General features: G+C 30.7%; 1 protein-coding gene across 1 annotated transcript in view; it reads left to right on the forward strand.

Annotated features, from left to right (window-relative positions):
* The first annotated feature begins 1,921 nt into the window (after positions 1-1,921).
* LOC124365576 (trypsin-1-like) overlaps positions 1,922-17,548 on the forward strand; it is a 28,369-nt gene continuing 12,742 nt past the window's right edge. The window contains exon 1 of the mRNA XM_046821568.1: positions 1,922-2,095. Coding sequence (XP_046677524.1) covers positions 1,922-2,095 — 174 coding nt within the window. The remainder of the gene's footprint in view (positions 2,096-17,548) is intronic.

Below are 17,548 nucleotides of genomic sequence, written 5' to 3' on the forward strand. Positions count from 1 at the left end.
AATTAATAAAGAAATCATTAAGTAGGGAAATAACCATCATTACCATCTGCACTGATCTTAGTATTAAAGAAATGTATTTTATTAGATTAGTTCAATTAAATAAGAACAACACTAACGATTTTCAGGAAATGTCTGCTGGAAAGTACAGATTACTTATGAAAAATTAATTGCACCACAAGGACAAACGCAATAAATAGGTCTCTTAACATACTTTTAAGAATGCAAATGAGGCAGTATGTTCTTTGAAAAAAGGTATTTATTATAAATTTTTAAAGGTAATATAAATCTCAGAAACAGAAAAGGGAAAACTATAGCTAACTTTAAACAATGTTTTATATTTCACATGCATTTTAACATACATTATTTAAAATATGTTTTAACTGTCATTTTACTTAAGTTTAATACACAAAAGATTGTGTTCAGTAACAAAATAAATATTCCACGGGGATGAAGTTATCTTAAAGTAAGTTACTTCCACTGAAGATTTACGATGAGAAAACCTCGGGGAAATTCCAGCCATCATCTCTCACTTCACACTATTTATTGTCGTCCCTGTGTCAACCATCCGCTGGGGACTGAGAAAATCCGGATAAAATTGTGAAACTGGAACTGCAAAATAATATTTGTGTGGTACTAAATTAAATGATTAGAAAAAATTTACATTTATTAAATTTAATATGTTTAGCAAACTGAGAAATATTAATTGCTAACATTAACATTATACAACTTCTATTAGCTTTATGATGACTACACCTTACTTACAATTTTGTTATTTATTTGTCTAAATAATTTGATAATCTTTCTTATCTGTGCAAATGTATACTGTTTTAATGATGTGAATGAACAAATACTGACATAAAAATTAAAAGATAGTATGAGATTGTAAGCCCTGATATGAATGGACTTCTGCCTAATTGAAAATATTTATTAATTCTAATCAATATTATTTGTTACAATATTTCGTCTAATGAAAAAACTTTTGAAGCAATTGTTAGTTAAAATATTGTGAGGCAACTTGTATTCCGCGGTATATATTTCAGAGAGGAAACTACGAACTAAGCAAAGGATTCTTACCTTTTGGATCTTTATGTATATTTTAATATTTTTATTTTTTTTGCTCACTTAATATAGATCCACGATTTTATGTGAACGAGTTTTGATCTATTTTATTCTCTCTATATTCGTATATATAGTAAAATAAAATAAATACAAAATTAGAAATGTTCTTAAGGTCAAGATTGTTTATAAATTTGATAAATAACTCTCCCTTGATTTAAATTTTAAAATTTAAACTAAAAAACTACATAGCTAGGACGTTTTTAAATATATTAAAGTAAAAATAAAAAATAGGCGAAATAAATTTCTTAATTTTAAAATCAAAATATATAAAACAGGCCAAAAGTTCTTTCATTATTTCTTAAACATTTGACTGAATTTATTATATTCAAAGTCAAAATCCAAATCAAAATAAATATCCAAACTTTACTACGGGATCAAAGACATATTTAATGTAATTTTCTTTTGCGCTAACTATTACTGTTTATTGGAATAATGTGGTAAAAGATTTGTTCATTATTATTCTTACGTTACGAAAAATAACAATATATTAATTTCTTGTGCACATGTAACTCAGAGAGAGAATGTTTATGAAGTTTTGAAATACGTTGCTAAACTGCCACTCTACCTACTTCTTGCGGATAAGTCGTTCCATTAACTTATCAAATGTGGTTAATGTTTTGTTTCGTTCGGTAAGCGCGGATTGGCTTAATACAAAGACACGTAAGGATCTACCAGCTAAGGATATTATTAAAGTGTTCCTAGATATCAAATTTACATTAATAAACAGCTGCCAGCCAAAACGAGTGTCCTTTATAGGACTCCAAGGGCAGCTAGTGAGGCAGCATAATATGTTGCCTTTCGCATGAATCAGAGGAAACCACGTCCTGTTGAGGTTGACGCCGGATGGATATACCACTTGAGTTTGTCGACTGTAGAACCTGGAGCGCTTCCAACAACTAGTGAGCAAGCAAGTGTTGGCTTTTGTATGGATCAGAGAAGACCGCGTCACTACGCCACCGGACTCACTGCTGATCTGGTGAGCCGCCTATCACTAGACTACTCGTGATTGGATAAAAGAGTAATTAGTTACAGTGATTTCGTTATAAAAGTATGGTCAAATTATGTTTTTGGTTTAAATTGATTTTTTTATTTTATACATTATCATTATTATTTATTATTATTACTAGTACCCAATCATTTGTATTGCTAGGATATATGTAACAATTTTTTAGCTAGTTTTAAGTATGTATGTATTATATGTAGCACTTAAACTCTCAAGCTTAAGATGGAGCTTCTTAATGTTTCTTTTAACGTAATAATTTGGTTACAAGATATATTCTACTAATTTTTCCTCTTACAACTCGATTTTTATTTAATATTACACTAATTTGCTGAAATTTATGTCACGTCTATGAAAGTAATATTTAGTTATAATTTTACTAAGTATAGCCCAAATATAATTATATTTTCAAAAAACATTATTTGTTCATATGTTAACCTGAACAGTAGGTACTTAATGTGAAATTAAACTAATTAAAGCAACTTCCTGAATCTTCTGTTGAATTTACTGTTTACTTTTTATAAATTTTGTAACCATTTTGTAACCGATAAAGCTTTCCCCATATTTACCAATACTTGAATTTTAAATTTTCTACTGATTCCTCATGGCCCGTTCCCACAGAATAGTAACAGGATACGGAATCCATATTAATGTCACTTATTTTGATTTAATTCTGTTTTAATTAAATACTGATGCTTTCACAATCATTTATATTCTTTGTAGGCTGACACTCTCGTAGTATAATTTAGAAATGAATAAGAATAAGCCATTCATTAATATAATAATTAATTATTTAATCCGTGTTAAATTTATTCAAAGTTAAATCCAAAAATTTTAAACTACCACTATTTTGAAACAGAAACATACAGGGAGTTTATTTCTTTCATGATTTTTTAACTTAGTAAGATAAATTGTTCTGCCGACTTTAATGAATTTATCTTAAAGTGTTCATGATATTCCAAAAAAGCACATACAGACAGATAGCTTCTAAACTAAGCTAGAAAGGACAAATATTATCTTGTATTGTGTGTTAGTTATTGATTTTACCTGCTGAACAGAGTGGTAAGGTTTTATGAAATGGTTGTGAGACACCTTTTATAATTAGTTTATAACAGGATACATAAACTGCATAAAATTTAAATATTTTTATTATATAATTTGTTAACTTTCATCATATGACAAGAACCTTAAAGTGTACCAAACTGTTTATTTTATTCGAAGAAAATCATGTCATTTACTTTGCATTAAAGAGTACAGTATATGGTTCAATTAAATGAATAAATGATTTATTTCCTAAAAAAAACACAAATATAAGTACCAACACAAAATAATATGCGTATTACATATGTATACTATCATAATATAAAATTCTATTATGACAAATAAAATATAATTTTATTAGGAAAATAGGGTCCCAAAGGCAAAGCCTGTTGAGGGATTCCACCAGATAAGTTTATTTAAATAAAGAGTTCATTTGCGGTTGCAGACACTATAACTATCTATATCTTCTAAACCCATAAATTAATTTATTGTTACAATCTTTATGGCTTAGCAAACAGAATTAACAAAACTCAAACTTACCCTTCGTGAAATTAAAAATAAACAGAATATACTTATTGTAAAGAAAATATATGTTTAAACATCTCCACAATTATGTTTTTTTTCAACTGTAAACGACTTGGGTTGCATAGGAAGGTAAATATGTTTTATTACATAAGTCTAGGTATCTGATACGTAGCTTCCTCGTCAATTTTGATAACGAAACGAATTTCATAAACTAGTTACGGATTTTGTACATTGCTTGGATGAATTAATGTAGTTAACTAATAAAATAAAGTCTAGCCAACCTCATATAGTGTTGTTGAATTATTACCTCTCATATTTATTTCTCTAAGCAAGGGCTTTAATATATTCAATTATAAACCCATAACTATAATGAAGTACTAATATCGTGGAGAGGTTTTACTGAGACATCCAGACTGCACGGAATGTAGTCTTGCAAGATAAATGAAACAGGACTTTTTATTGTGTTGGTAGATCTGGCTTCTGTCCAGTTTAACTTGTGGCTTCAGCACACGATATCTGCAGCCAAACCCTTTACAAGTATTTTTCCTTTTGTTTTTTATTTAAATGATTATTTGTGAACCAACTTCATCAAGCAAATGTTCAGAGTAAATTCCATAGATAGTCATACAACACTGTAGCAGAGACTGTTTATCAACGTGCTGTTGTTCACACATAGTTCCACTGTTCCTGCTTTCGTTAAAGGCAAATTATCTAAATATTTCATAGTGGTTCATGGATATAAACCCGTCATTTAACCTGTTCTTGCATTGTTAATACAAGATACATTTAATATGTTTCTTCCGGAATAAGAGCATAATCAGTAATGGTAAGGTTCTGGGTAGAGGACACTTACCCATGAGATTCCACGTTAAACCCATCATGAAGAGGAATAGAGGACGCTACATTAGTAATGTTACCTTAGAAGGAGAGGATCCTAGCCCTGAAGGATGGAATCATAGCCCTGTTTAATCCTTATCTAATCAACTCTTCAAGTATGGAGTGTAATCCCTTATATTTAGTCTTGTAAAAATTGACCTAAGAGAGCCTTACTCACCCCGACAGTAATGATCTAAAACCACCCCTATCGAAGATCCCCTTTACTTTAATCGTGATATCTGTAGTTACTGATATGCCAGTTACGGAAATGCGTTAGGGTTGCCCATTATGATGTAGATGGTATATCTTTCTCGTTCTTTTCAGAAATATTGGATTAAAAAAGTTTAAAACCCCTTTTAAATTGAATATTAATTTATTAAACATTTAATTCTTACAATTAAAACTTTATTCATACGTATTAAGAAATATTACCCATTTCAAACTCATATTTAGTGGTATTATAATTAACATAGGTAACAGTTTTAATTATAAAGATCATATCTTATTAAAATAAATTATTTTATTTTCATAAATATCTCAATTCACTGCTGATCAATGGACATCAAAGATTTACTGTAAGTGTACTATTTGTTATAATTGCAAATCAAATTACTTTATGCTTTAATCTCTTTACAGTTTAATTTTGTTTTCCAAACTTATTATTTTATGCATGTATTTAAAATATCTCCAAGAGTTCACATTTATTTATACTGCAAATTAGGTGACACATATTTTAATATATGAGTTGAAATTTAATAACCATACAACTAGATGGTTGTGCCAAAATAATATTTTAAACTTAACTTGTAAGTAAAACCTTGCTTACATTCAAGAATGCCACAATACACTGTCTTTGCATAATAAAGAATACATCTCTTCAGTTGAGCTATGTTGTTTTAAGCGGATTATGATCTGGTGTAGTTTAAACGGTTAAACAGCTCTATAATTTTTAATAACTTATTTTAGTTTTGTTTCCTATATTTCATTATAAAAAATAATTAATTAAAACAAGATCCGTGGTCTGTTTTATACATTATTATAATTTTAATAATTATATGTTAAGTAATTTGATTTTAATTTGTAATAGAATATCTCCCAGCTTTAATGGTATACTAAAGCAAGGTGAAATATCAAACAGACTTAAATTTAAGAAATCTTATAACACATTTATTTCTTAATTTGGATTAAAACACCAACTTTAGCTTCGTATTCAACTTAAGTTCTATAATATTAATAGTTGGAAGTAAAAACGTGATATATATATATATTTTCGGCTCCTGAAGTCTGAAGTGAGGACAGCAAATCAACTTTATAGACCGTAAATAAGAACCGACTTTGGACTCTAAAGAATACATTCCCATTATATGGAACTCATTACCTTATTTATGTTGCTAAAAATAATGTATGCAATACTGGAAACTTTACGACGACAAATATAAACCATTATATGAGTGTTTTCTACGTATACCACACATAATATAATATGATTTGTATTGTTGATTACTTCTTTATTCCGTTTTTAAGAGAACCTAACTTTTTCGGAAAATAAATTATGATTCATTGTAGAACAATTAAAGATTTCTTCAGACATATTACCAAATACTTATCAGTTATTAAACAAATTGGGTAGTGTTTAATACTCTTTTCAATGCTCCACAATACGATTTCACAAACGTATAAGATACATTTGCATATGAGTATAGTAAACAAACAATACGTTATAACAAAAACTGATTTGTGGTTTTAATGAACTAAAGCGTTTAGTTTAATATTTCAAGTTGAAACGACCTAATTTACCGTTACATTGTATATATAAATGTCACAATTCGACCAAATCGTATAAAATAATGATTTGTCTGACCTTTAGTACAGACCAGATTTAAAACTGGACCACATCAATAGTAGTACAGTACTAGAGCTATTGAGGTTGAGCTGATAAGTTACTGTTTCCAACTGGTCAATTTGGCCTCAGATATGAATCTGTACTGTAACCGATGTTGGAATCTACAAGGGCACATATATATGAATTACATACATATGAATGTCAATTTTGTTCCACTTTTCTTCCTAATATTATATAAACAATTTCTGCCATTCTAATGATAGCATCTTATATCCACGCATTACCCAGTTTAAAAAACAACCCTTGATATAGAGTAATAGTAAAAGTGTAGCAATATTTACAATTTTCCACCTGTAGCCTATATATTACCTAACACCTGTTTTCCACTATAATCTGTGGTATTCGTTAAATTAAGTCATGTTTATCGCATGCCACATTTCCCCAGTCCACCAAATACCTCTTCTTGTGCATTGAAATGTGTATAATATCGTCTACCATTACAGTCATCATTCAAATAAGAGAACTTATTCAGTTTTTATATCCATACTACATGCTTTGGCATTCAATATGTACAAAGAGTCTTAAGGAGTTCACGTCAATACAGAATTCTTCCATGAGTATTTTATGATTGATTATAAAGACAGGAAAACACGTCGTGAGCTTATCTATGGGACTCAGTAGAACCCTAATACAAATTTAAATTTTATAACACTTTATAATGTGATCAATCGTGACATTAGGTGAACCGTGGATTTTAGAGAACTTCTGCTGTTATGTTGTGAATTTTAAAAACCATTTCTTAGAGAGCAAATAACAAGGGACATGCCTACAAGGTTCCATGTAATTCCGTTATACCGATTCAGAGATTTCGTGATGTCATTCAGTGGCATTTAGCAGTGGCATATATTATACATCAATTCTTAACTGAAACGTGAAACTTAATATTTTGCGTAGCAATATCCTGATATAGACAGATCATGTAGACAAATTTAAACTACCACTCCAAAAATACAGTCATAAAACATTTCAATGCACATGTAGATTTGAATAATAAACTTATCTGCAAAAATGTGTAAAAATTTTTTAGCTGCTACAATGTTTATATTGTTCTCATAAAGTTTATATCAAACGTATGGCCAATTAAATATAAAGTTAATATCTAATGTATATTTGCAGGACATTAAAGACCAATACAAATTGAATGATTTGTTTCTAACCTAATTCTATAAACTCTTACCACTCAGATTTTCTACAACAGTCATTTTGTACAAAAGATTGTGTTCAGTAACATTATAAATATTCCATGGGGGTGAAGTGAGATATCTTAAAGTAAGTTACTGCCACTGAAGATTTACGATGAGAAAACCTCGGGGAAATTCCAGCCATCATCTCTCACTTTACACTATTTATTGTCTTCCCTGTGTCAACCATCCGCTGGGGACTGACAAAATCCTGATAAACTTGTGAAAATAACACTCCACAATAAAATTGGCCTGTTGCCTAATTCTGTAATTGGAAAAAAGTATATTGATCAATATGTTTTGCAAACTAAGACAACTTAATTATTACCCTTAGTCATTATAAAACTTATGTTATTAAAACTTTTGGTACAACTGAAATTTCTAATATAACGAGATTGTTTTATTGAATGCTTTAATCTGATAAAAAAACTTAATTTAGAGAAGGTTCAGAGACACTAAGAGTTGATACCTTCACAAAATTAAAACTTGTAAGTGTACAGTTTTAATCGTCTGTGTGTTGTTCAAAAATGTTTCCTTGTTTAGGTTTTTATCTTGTGTTAATAATCCAAGCACAAAACCTATATCAATATGGTTGATTATCTGATTGGACAGTTGCAAAGTAAGATATTTACCTTTCAAAATAAAATCAGACATAAATGTAAACTCGTATTAATTTCTATCGGTTGTGGGTAGCATAAGCCGCGCTGTCCGTGTGCTTTCAGCGCAGTGAGGACTACCTAGGAAAGGCACCAGTTGTACAGTCCGGACTGGCCGAGACCTAACCTAAACTAACTTGACAGGATAACAATATTTCAGACATTTGCCATCGTTGCGATTTCTAAAAATATAACGCAACGTTTCGAGAATTGGAATCTATCCTCTTCGTCAGGTGATGGGGGTGTTAGTACATACAAAAATAAAGAATAGAAAGATGAAATGAAGGGAAAGAAAAGAGTTCAAACGTAACCAAAAGCAGGTTGGAGTCTAGTACAGGCGTTTTCACTGCACATAATTCAAGTTCCAAGCACAAGTCCCGAGTTCGAGAAACAAAATCACACCGGCACGGATGAAAGTGGGATACTAACATGAAATTTTTCACTCCAAGCAGCTTTTGGGTATGTTAGAACCCTTTTCTTTCCCTTCTTTTCGTCTTTCTATGCTTTATTTTTGTATGTTTTTAATGGCCTCCCCACCTGACGAAGACGATAGATTCCAATCCTCGAAATGTTGTGTTACATATAGTTTTCTTAATACTTCTATGAAAAATGTCCGAAATCCTGTTATCCTGTCAAACGTTCCAGCGTCAACAACAAACTTTAAACAAAGAATAAACAAACCTGACCTAACCTAAACTAAAAAATAAAAGAAATATTTTTTCAACCTGGGTCTGGCGGACTATTGTAGTACTGGATACCCTCATCACTTTGCTCGACAGTCAGATTTATTACTTCAGCGATCGGAGTACGGCTTTCATTTCGGTGCTCAGAGCAAACAGCGCTCGGTGCTGTATACTTTTTATTCGTGTGAGCTCAATTATTTTCTCTTTATTATTCGATATTATTTTTTTCGATTACAGACATTTCAATAACATATATATATTCGAATAATATAAGTATATTTTCCCTTAATATGACTTCCAAGTCAGTTTAAATGTAGTTTCCTTTTAATTTGTAACGCTTTCTGTCAAATTCTCCTCCTAACAGAAAAGTCAAAAATTGCACACCATTGTTGGTCCGAAGACTATCATATAAATTGGGATGAAGCCAACATAATACATCGGGAACCACATTTCTTCAAAAGGAAATTAATTGAGGCAACATACATTAAATTGGCAGACCAACTAATCAGTCAACCACCAGTCGAGATTAGGCCGCTTTGGTTGCCAATTCTAAAAAATGAACTAAAGAGAAAACCAAAAGTATCAAACGGATCAGATATTTGTAATAAACCAATGCGGAGTCACAATATGGTTTTAAGAAGTTCATCTCGCATGAACCAATAATAACGAAAGGGCCCATTCCTGTCCCCTTCCTTTTTATTTCCGCCATTTTGTTTTAGTCTGCCGTCACGATTACCATTGGCTAGTCCCTTTGGTTAGTCGTAGGTGGTTAGTAGACGAATGAAGACGCATTGTGACCTGTATTCCGTAGTTCAGTTTTAATGATTAGTGTTTTGTATAGTTTTTTATTAAGTGCATGTTTATAGAGTTAGTGAACAACATGTAGGTTGTGATTCCTGACTTAGGCGTGCCACAACGCTTTGGTAAGATTTGTTTATTGTAACCTAGTTTGTAATATTATGTATTAGGTTAGTTCTTTACCTGAAGAAGAGATCAGATTGCAGATCTCGAAACGTAGTGTTACTGATTTATTGTTTCACTGAACGATGGGAAATGTCCGGAAAAAATTCTGTTTCCTTCACAATCCTTCCATCGTCAAAAATAACCTTCAAACAAAGAATTCTCCTCTATTGTTGGACAATGAACCCTTTTTAACCTCAGTTTTGAATTTATGGTCTAAGAGATATATTTTAGAATAACCCAGACAGTTCCAACAAGAAGGGGAATAATTTTGCAAACAAGTCTGGCCACAAAATGGAGTTTTCATATCAGTTTTGAACAAGTTAGGTTGGCACTGAGCCATCTGGTTACGTAACTTACAGTTAAAGTAGAAAAGTATAATATTGTGACTGGAATAAACTACAAGTTGTGAAGGATAACACTTTTACAATTTTCGTAACTTGTTCAGTTGAGTCTTTAAGAAAATCGGCTGCTTCTGTATAGTACTGATTTAGATATTTTAATAATCTAAACTTTTTAGAACTTTTCTATAATAGTAAAAAGGTACATAGTGTGTATGCTGTGTACGTTATAATGTATAAATAATTATAGAGCAATAAGAATATGTTGATCAATGAATCAAAATCAATCAAAATCCTTTATTGCTCAAAATAACATTTTCATGCATTAGCAACGTCATTAAAGTATACACACAGGGCTAGCTTAACTAACTTATACAGTGTTACATGTTATGCTAAGTATACATCAAAGAAAAAAAAAACAAAATTATATTTAGTCTACTATTTACAATTTATGCTAAACATCCTGGACACTGTAAAAGGAACCGTCGATGAGGAACTGTTTTAAGTTATTTTTGAACGAGGTTAAAAAGAAAAATCCACCTTTAAAGCATCTGGAAGTGAGTTGAAAAGTTTAATGCAGTTGTAAGTTACGTGTTTTTGAAAAAAAGAAGTAGAATGTTGTGGAACTGGAATGTTAATGAAAAAGTTGCGTTAAAAATATTATTCAACAAACCCATCTATCCTCATAGACAAATAAATGTAAAGATCTAATAAGAAAGTGCAGACAATTCTTTATCTAGTGATCTTACTTTTTAACTGGTTATTCTTTGCATGTTACCAAAACCAATTTACTAACATTTAGCTCATTTACAAATCATTTATTATTATACCCAAGCTTAGATTAAAAATTATATTTAAGGATTTCTCTATGTTATTACTTGTTAAATAATTAAATTAAAAATTCACTTGCTGAAAGTAAAGGCGTTTATTAATCAAAATAAAATAAATGTTATAACAACTCAATTTGAAAGTAAATTAAAATAATGAAAATCAATTAATTAAAATAAAATCTCTTCCACACTTTTCTAATGATTTCTAATACATATCTGTTCTCCTCACTTAATAGAGAGGGTTCTTCAATTTATTTATTATTTTAGGGCTTCAGTGTATATTGATTATTCTTTTTCAGACTACTTTCTGAATGGAATAATTAACCGAATTAATTAAGTGACGTAATCTCTTAGAAGAACTTAGTGAATTTCAACGCAATTAAGATGGCTGCCGTAAAACGCTTTCGATTTACACAAGCTCCAAACTCAAACTGCTACCCGTACGCGCTTTACACACCGAGCAAGTTTTAACAAGGAAGCGATCTACAAGAATCTCTACTAATTCAGTAAACAGCTTACCACTTCTAACCCCTGCCTGTCTCGCGCCATGGTCAGAAAAGAATGAAGTTTTATAATTTTGCATGTCCATCTATGTGATCTATGTGACTATGAATCAGCTGTCAGTCATTTAAACCTATCACTTAGTCGCTTAGTGGAATGGAACAACTTAATTTTTCCACCGGTAATGTAAAAATTTCTTTCTTCTAATTCTCCGTCAGTCTAAGAGGATAATAAAATAAGCTATAACTTGAAATTTTGCATTTCATCTCAGAGATGTATTTTAAGCGACACGTTGTATGGTACACATTTTTATTTTGTACCTATTCAGTATAATATACATATTATGTAGACTTTTGAATGGTATTTCACAATAACTGCACATGCAGTTAGTTTATATAAGTGAACTAGCGGCCCGACCACGCTTTCATGTGGCTTGTTGTTATGCGTTTGATATTATGTACAAGTTATTTATTAGTATGTATTGCATTTAATTCAAGTACAATAAATAATAAGGAACCGATACCACGCATTTGTAAAAGTCAAGTTTATTTAGGAAAAAGGAATGGTAGTGTAATATAATGGCCCCTTTTGATATTTTACAAACATAAGTAGGCATGCGATCAGGTATGTATTATTGCAGTGTTAATAATTTGACGATCAGAGGTTGAGGGACTAATTATTACATCAAGTTTTATGTGAATAGGAGGATTTCTGGTTCAAATTAATTATTTTTAGTTTAAGTTTAACCTTTAAATTTATGTGCAAGAGAGGCTGTCATTAGAGATATTCTTCTCACCTCCCGCGCCGCAAATGTGAAATCCGATCACCGTTATTACTGGAAATATAGTAAGCGATTTTTGCCAAATTTGCTTGTGATATTTCTTTTCGTTTAAAGATATATATATATATATATATATATATATATATATACATATGAATTACATACATATGACTGTCAATTTTGTTCCACTCCTGTATAATATATTATATATACTCGTATATATTTCCCCTTTGAATAAAGGAAATATATTGAGGTCTCCGAAATATACTCCTGACAAAAAAAGGTCAACTTACGTTTCTTGCAATCATCTTTCGGTTTAGGGTTAAGTAATTTCCAATGCCATAGCTGAGTTTGCATTGTTGTCTAGATAGATGGATAGATAATATACATATATGCCTAGGACCGAGAAGTTTACTATTGTCAAAAGATGTCTAATCCCGGTATAACATTTAAATCCTTAGAAAGATTATGCTACATTTCAGGAACCATTTATGACAGCTTTCGAGTTGTAGAAGTCTTGTTTAGCGGAATGCAGTATGAAAAATGTCTCTCTTTGTGGTATGTTAGTTTAAAAATGCCACATGACAATGAAGCTAACCAGTCTCTTGGGTATCTAAATATTCTTCCACATTTAAATGTATTAATAAACCTGAATATTATCATAACAATAGTACCGGTTAAATGAATTTAAATTATGGTTGTCATGTCATAAAACAATAACTACACAAAACAGTAGATTACAACTAACAGGATATTTCAACTAGTATTCCCTAAACTATATAGACCTAGATGGGATGTTTCGCTTCTTTAAACAACAGTGAGGCGTATTCCGGAGGGATTTTCAAGTTAAAACCTATCCTAACTTTTAATTTGGACCAAGAAATACATATCTAAAAAATTTCATTGAAATTGGTTCTTTGGCTTCGGATATTAGTGTGAGCGAACACCGTGACATGATATTTTATATATAAAGATGGTATATGTGACGTATTGTTAGCATTAATTAAATCACACAGCTAAACCGGTCAAATACTGTGAACTAACCACTGCTTTACGATTATAGAGGGCAGTGCACCATTTAGTGCCTAAACCCGACATTGGCAGAGAGTGTCAACTTGCGATAACGGATTTACTTTCCATACTATTGTGTTACCAGCACATTTCATGTAGTATTACATGAGACAATGGTGTGAATCCTAATTCAAAATTGTTCGGAACTAGATGTTTACAATTATAAATTAGAAAATTGTATCTTTTTATTCCTACTTGCTGTAATGTAAAACTGTTGCTTTTCTGGAAGAAAATCTTATTTTCAAACAAATTCAAACGCATAGCTTATGTAAAGTTGATGAAAACGTCAAAATGTACTAATAATAAATAAATAAATATGATATATTGCACCTTACCACTTGAGGGCCTAGAACAATTCAATTTATGTCTGTATATTTGTCTATATACAATCAATGCTTTGCTCATGATATCACAAGAACGAATGACCTATAAATACACTTAAATTATCAATTATACAAAAATAATTTTACTAGAAAAACTGTTTCATTTAGCTACTATACAATTCTTGTTTAGGTTTATGAAACCTCTTTGAAATTATAAGTTTCAAAAATTACAATATAATGATAAACCCAGGTTATGTGACAAAATCCTGAGACACACAAGCGCTCTAATGTGTGTGCACAAGTGTCCCGTTTCTCACAGCCTGCTTGTACTCATACCGTAACTAATCGTTTGACACCTAATACTAGCCGACAGGAATAACACTATTATTATTTATTTATTATTACTTTCTCTTGACTATAATATTTGTAATGTCACTTCGAATGTCTCCCTTAATCAATGAAATCTTTCCTTTTCAAAGTAACTTTTCGATTACGTTGAAAGTATAACATTGGTACATAACAAAGTATTAATCTTATCACAAGCATAACTAATTTGCTAGACGTTAGTGAAGAATTTAAGGTATTTTTCTCATATTTAGTTTCTATCTGACTATCTGTGTGTCTATCCGCATGTCTCTGGACACGATATCTCGAAAACTAAGTCATCTTTAGACTTCAAATTTTTGCGATGCTTCATGTTTTGCAACACTGTTCTATGACGTTCAAAGTCCAATTATGAAATTTGGTTGAATATCGTTAAAATCTATAACGCGTAGGCTGGGAGAGTTTTCTTCTGTCTGCCCTTATGTTCTCTCCGATCGCTTGTCTGTCCGCAGGAATTAAATGAGGTATAAACTTGAAATTGCCCATTCAAACGTCTGTTATGCGGCTCATAGTGCGTTGTACTCATAAATCGCTGGAGTATTGGAAGCGAATTTTACTAACTGCACAAAAACACCGTTTTGGAATAAATAATAAATAGTTATTCAACAAAAATAAATATAAAAAATAAAAAATTAATGATAAAATGTTATTAAAAACGTTGTTTGGAATGTCAGTGATACAAGCGTGCAGAATGTCAGTAAACATTCAAGAAATACAGAATACAAGGAAGAGTTATCGAGCTAAACGTTTAGCAAATAATTTTGACTCTGTTTTTTTTAGGATATTTTAATAGTGGCGTATAATGCATTAAAATTTTTAATTATACACCCTATTTTTAATTCAGTAGCAACAAAAACATAAAATTGATAAAAAGGAATGCTTAGGTATCTCTTGCAATTAGCAACCATAAACTCGTTAAGTGTTTGACAAAAATACTAAAGCAAATATAAAGAAGTAAATTTATTAATAAACTAAAATATTGCTTACATAATCAAAGTCTTGAAAAAAGTAGAAGTCGCGGTGGAGACTCTTTACCAATCATCATATATTGAAACTGACAAGAATAGGCATTCGTCTGTATTGTTGAGTTGAGAAGTGCAGCTTTTATGTGTTCCTACAATATGAATATGTGATCTTGCCTGGCTAGTAAAGGAATATTAACTGTCTGAATTCGAGTAATGCTTCACTGAAAGTACAATATGCGGCTGTTAAATGATTTTTTAAGTGTCGTCATCTGATATGCAATGGAGTGGTAATGTATCTGTAAGTCTACATTATTATAATACCTAACTTAACTTATATTACACTCTTCAAACTGTTTGCCCTTTCACCGTCAATTTCTGTCCGTCAATTAATTGCTGTGCTAAACTGTGTTTAATATCAAAGGACGTGACATTAAAATTATTAATTTCTAACATATAATTAGAGTATATTACTAATACAATAGGATTACGATTATTATTCCCACAAGAGTCTTCCTGAATGTTACCCCTTACTTAACAGATAGCCCTTGTAAGAACGATTCTGATTTGATTAAATTAAATTATTGTAAATTTCCAGCTCTATCGTTTAGTTTGCCTCATTACCCTCATACAAATCACAAAATATATACAAGTATAGATGTGACATATGTATTTAAAACACGTATATCATAATTAATTTTTAGTGTGGATAAATATCTGAAACATGATCAATTCAATTAACATATCTGGATATTCACCAAGTACACGCTAAATTTTCTCAAATCTATCTTTTAAATTGGTCATTGGTAATGCGTAAATTAATGGACAAACCAATTAGAAATTAAACTCTAATTGTTATAGCGGCTGTTTAATAGCGATAATGTCTCAACCAGGTTGGATTTTAAATTACTTCGGAGTAAATGTTTATGTCATTTTCCCTTGGCTACAAGGCTCGATTCCTACACTGACCTACCCTACATGCGGGCAAGGCAAAGGTTGAACTTGTTCCGGCGTGTAGGTTCCAAACTGCTGCGTCATCTCACCAACTCATCTTCCTTGCCTACGCAACTTTTCGGACAGTCACAACTACTTAGGCATATATTTTTTTTATTAAGACGTAATCATTATAATGCGATATGAAAATAACATACAAAGAAACTGTTATCAAGTAAGACATAAACTAGTCTTTATGAGTAATTATTAAAGTGTTAGAATCATTAATTACGATATTATGTTTAATATTGTGTCCTTACAAGTGTATCACAATATTTTAATAAAAACTATTAGATGATACAGTTAAATTTTAACGCAATGAATTTTATACGTACGCGCATTTGTACATTTTATACATAGCTCCTTCATTAGGCAATCTCATATCATATATTTCTATAAATCGATGACCAATATCGTCACGGAAAATCATTTTTATACATACTAAAACTAAAAAAATACAAAATTCTATGTAAAGGATCTTGCCAAAACCGCTCCCGTGCGTCATCTACTAAGAAAAGAAAAACGGGCCTAAAAAAGAGGGGGATTTTTAAGATAAAGTGTAAAGTTTTATCCTTGTGTCTAGTAATTTACCATGATTATTTCCACTACTGATTGTAATACTGAGCGGACTATATAAATCGAGCTTAAATTATTACGGTTTTGAATTAATTTTGTGTTTTTGTGACGTCATACTTCAAGCACAGGTATGCGGGTATCGCATTTTATTATTATAACTTAATATTTTATCAAGACACAACATTAGTTCGGTGATACGTCTAAAAAACTTTTAAGGAGACACCAAAGATTACTAATTAAAATCTATTACTTAAGTACTGAAGGTGCTAGGCATTTTTTAAATAGTTCAAAATGAAAATGCATCATCGCCTTCGAAAAATTGTTTTAGAAACAAATTTACCAGAAAAATTTATCTTTGTTTTTACTAACATTGTTTTAAATTTCGAACTCATGGCTACATAACTATAGGTTGGAAAAATCCTAATTAATAATAAGGATTGACACATTTCTAATGGATAAACAGTTAATATTGTGCCTGAAGTGGAGTTTTTCCAGCACATTATAAGAGAAGTCCATTTTAGATCTTTCTTCAAGAGCTAAGCGCGTTCGATCCACGGTTCTCTTTACTATAGAGAAAAGTGTCTGGGTCTCCCATCACAAAAACAATTAAATACTATATATATCTATAACTGGAGTCCCAATTATATACCTTAAACTCCTCTAAAATTTAATTCCTAACTAATAGAGTATAATTTATTTCAATAAATATAATAATGTTACGTAAAATATTTGAAATATTACAGATACGTTGTAGATGATTATTTCATATTCTCAGAATGTATTTTTTATACAAAACTAAATTAGTTTAAACGTTAATAATAAACATCTGAAATGGATTAAAT

The sequence above is a fragment of the Homalodisca vitripennis genome, chromosome 6 (genome assembly GCF_021130785.1).
Source record: "Homalodisca vitripennis isolate AUS2020 chromosome 6, UT_GWSS_2.1, whole genome shotgun sequence".
Taxonomy (NCBI): domain Eukaryota; kingdom Metazoa; phylum Arthropoda; class Insecta; order Hemiptera; family Cicadellidae; genus Homalodisca; species Homalodisca vitripennis.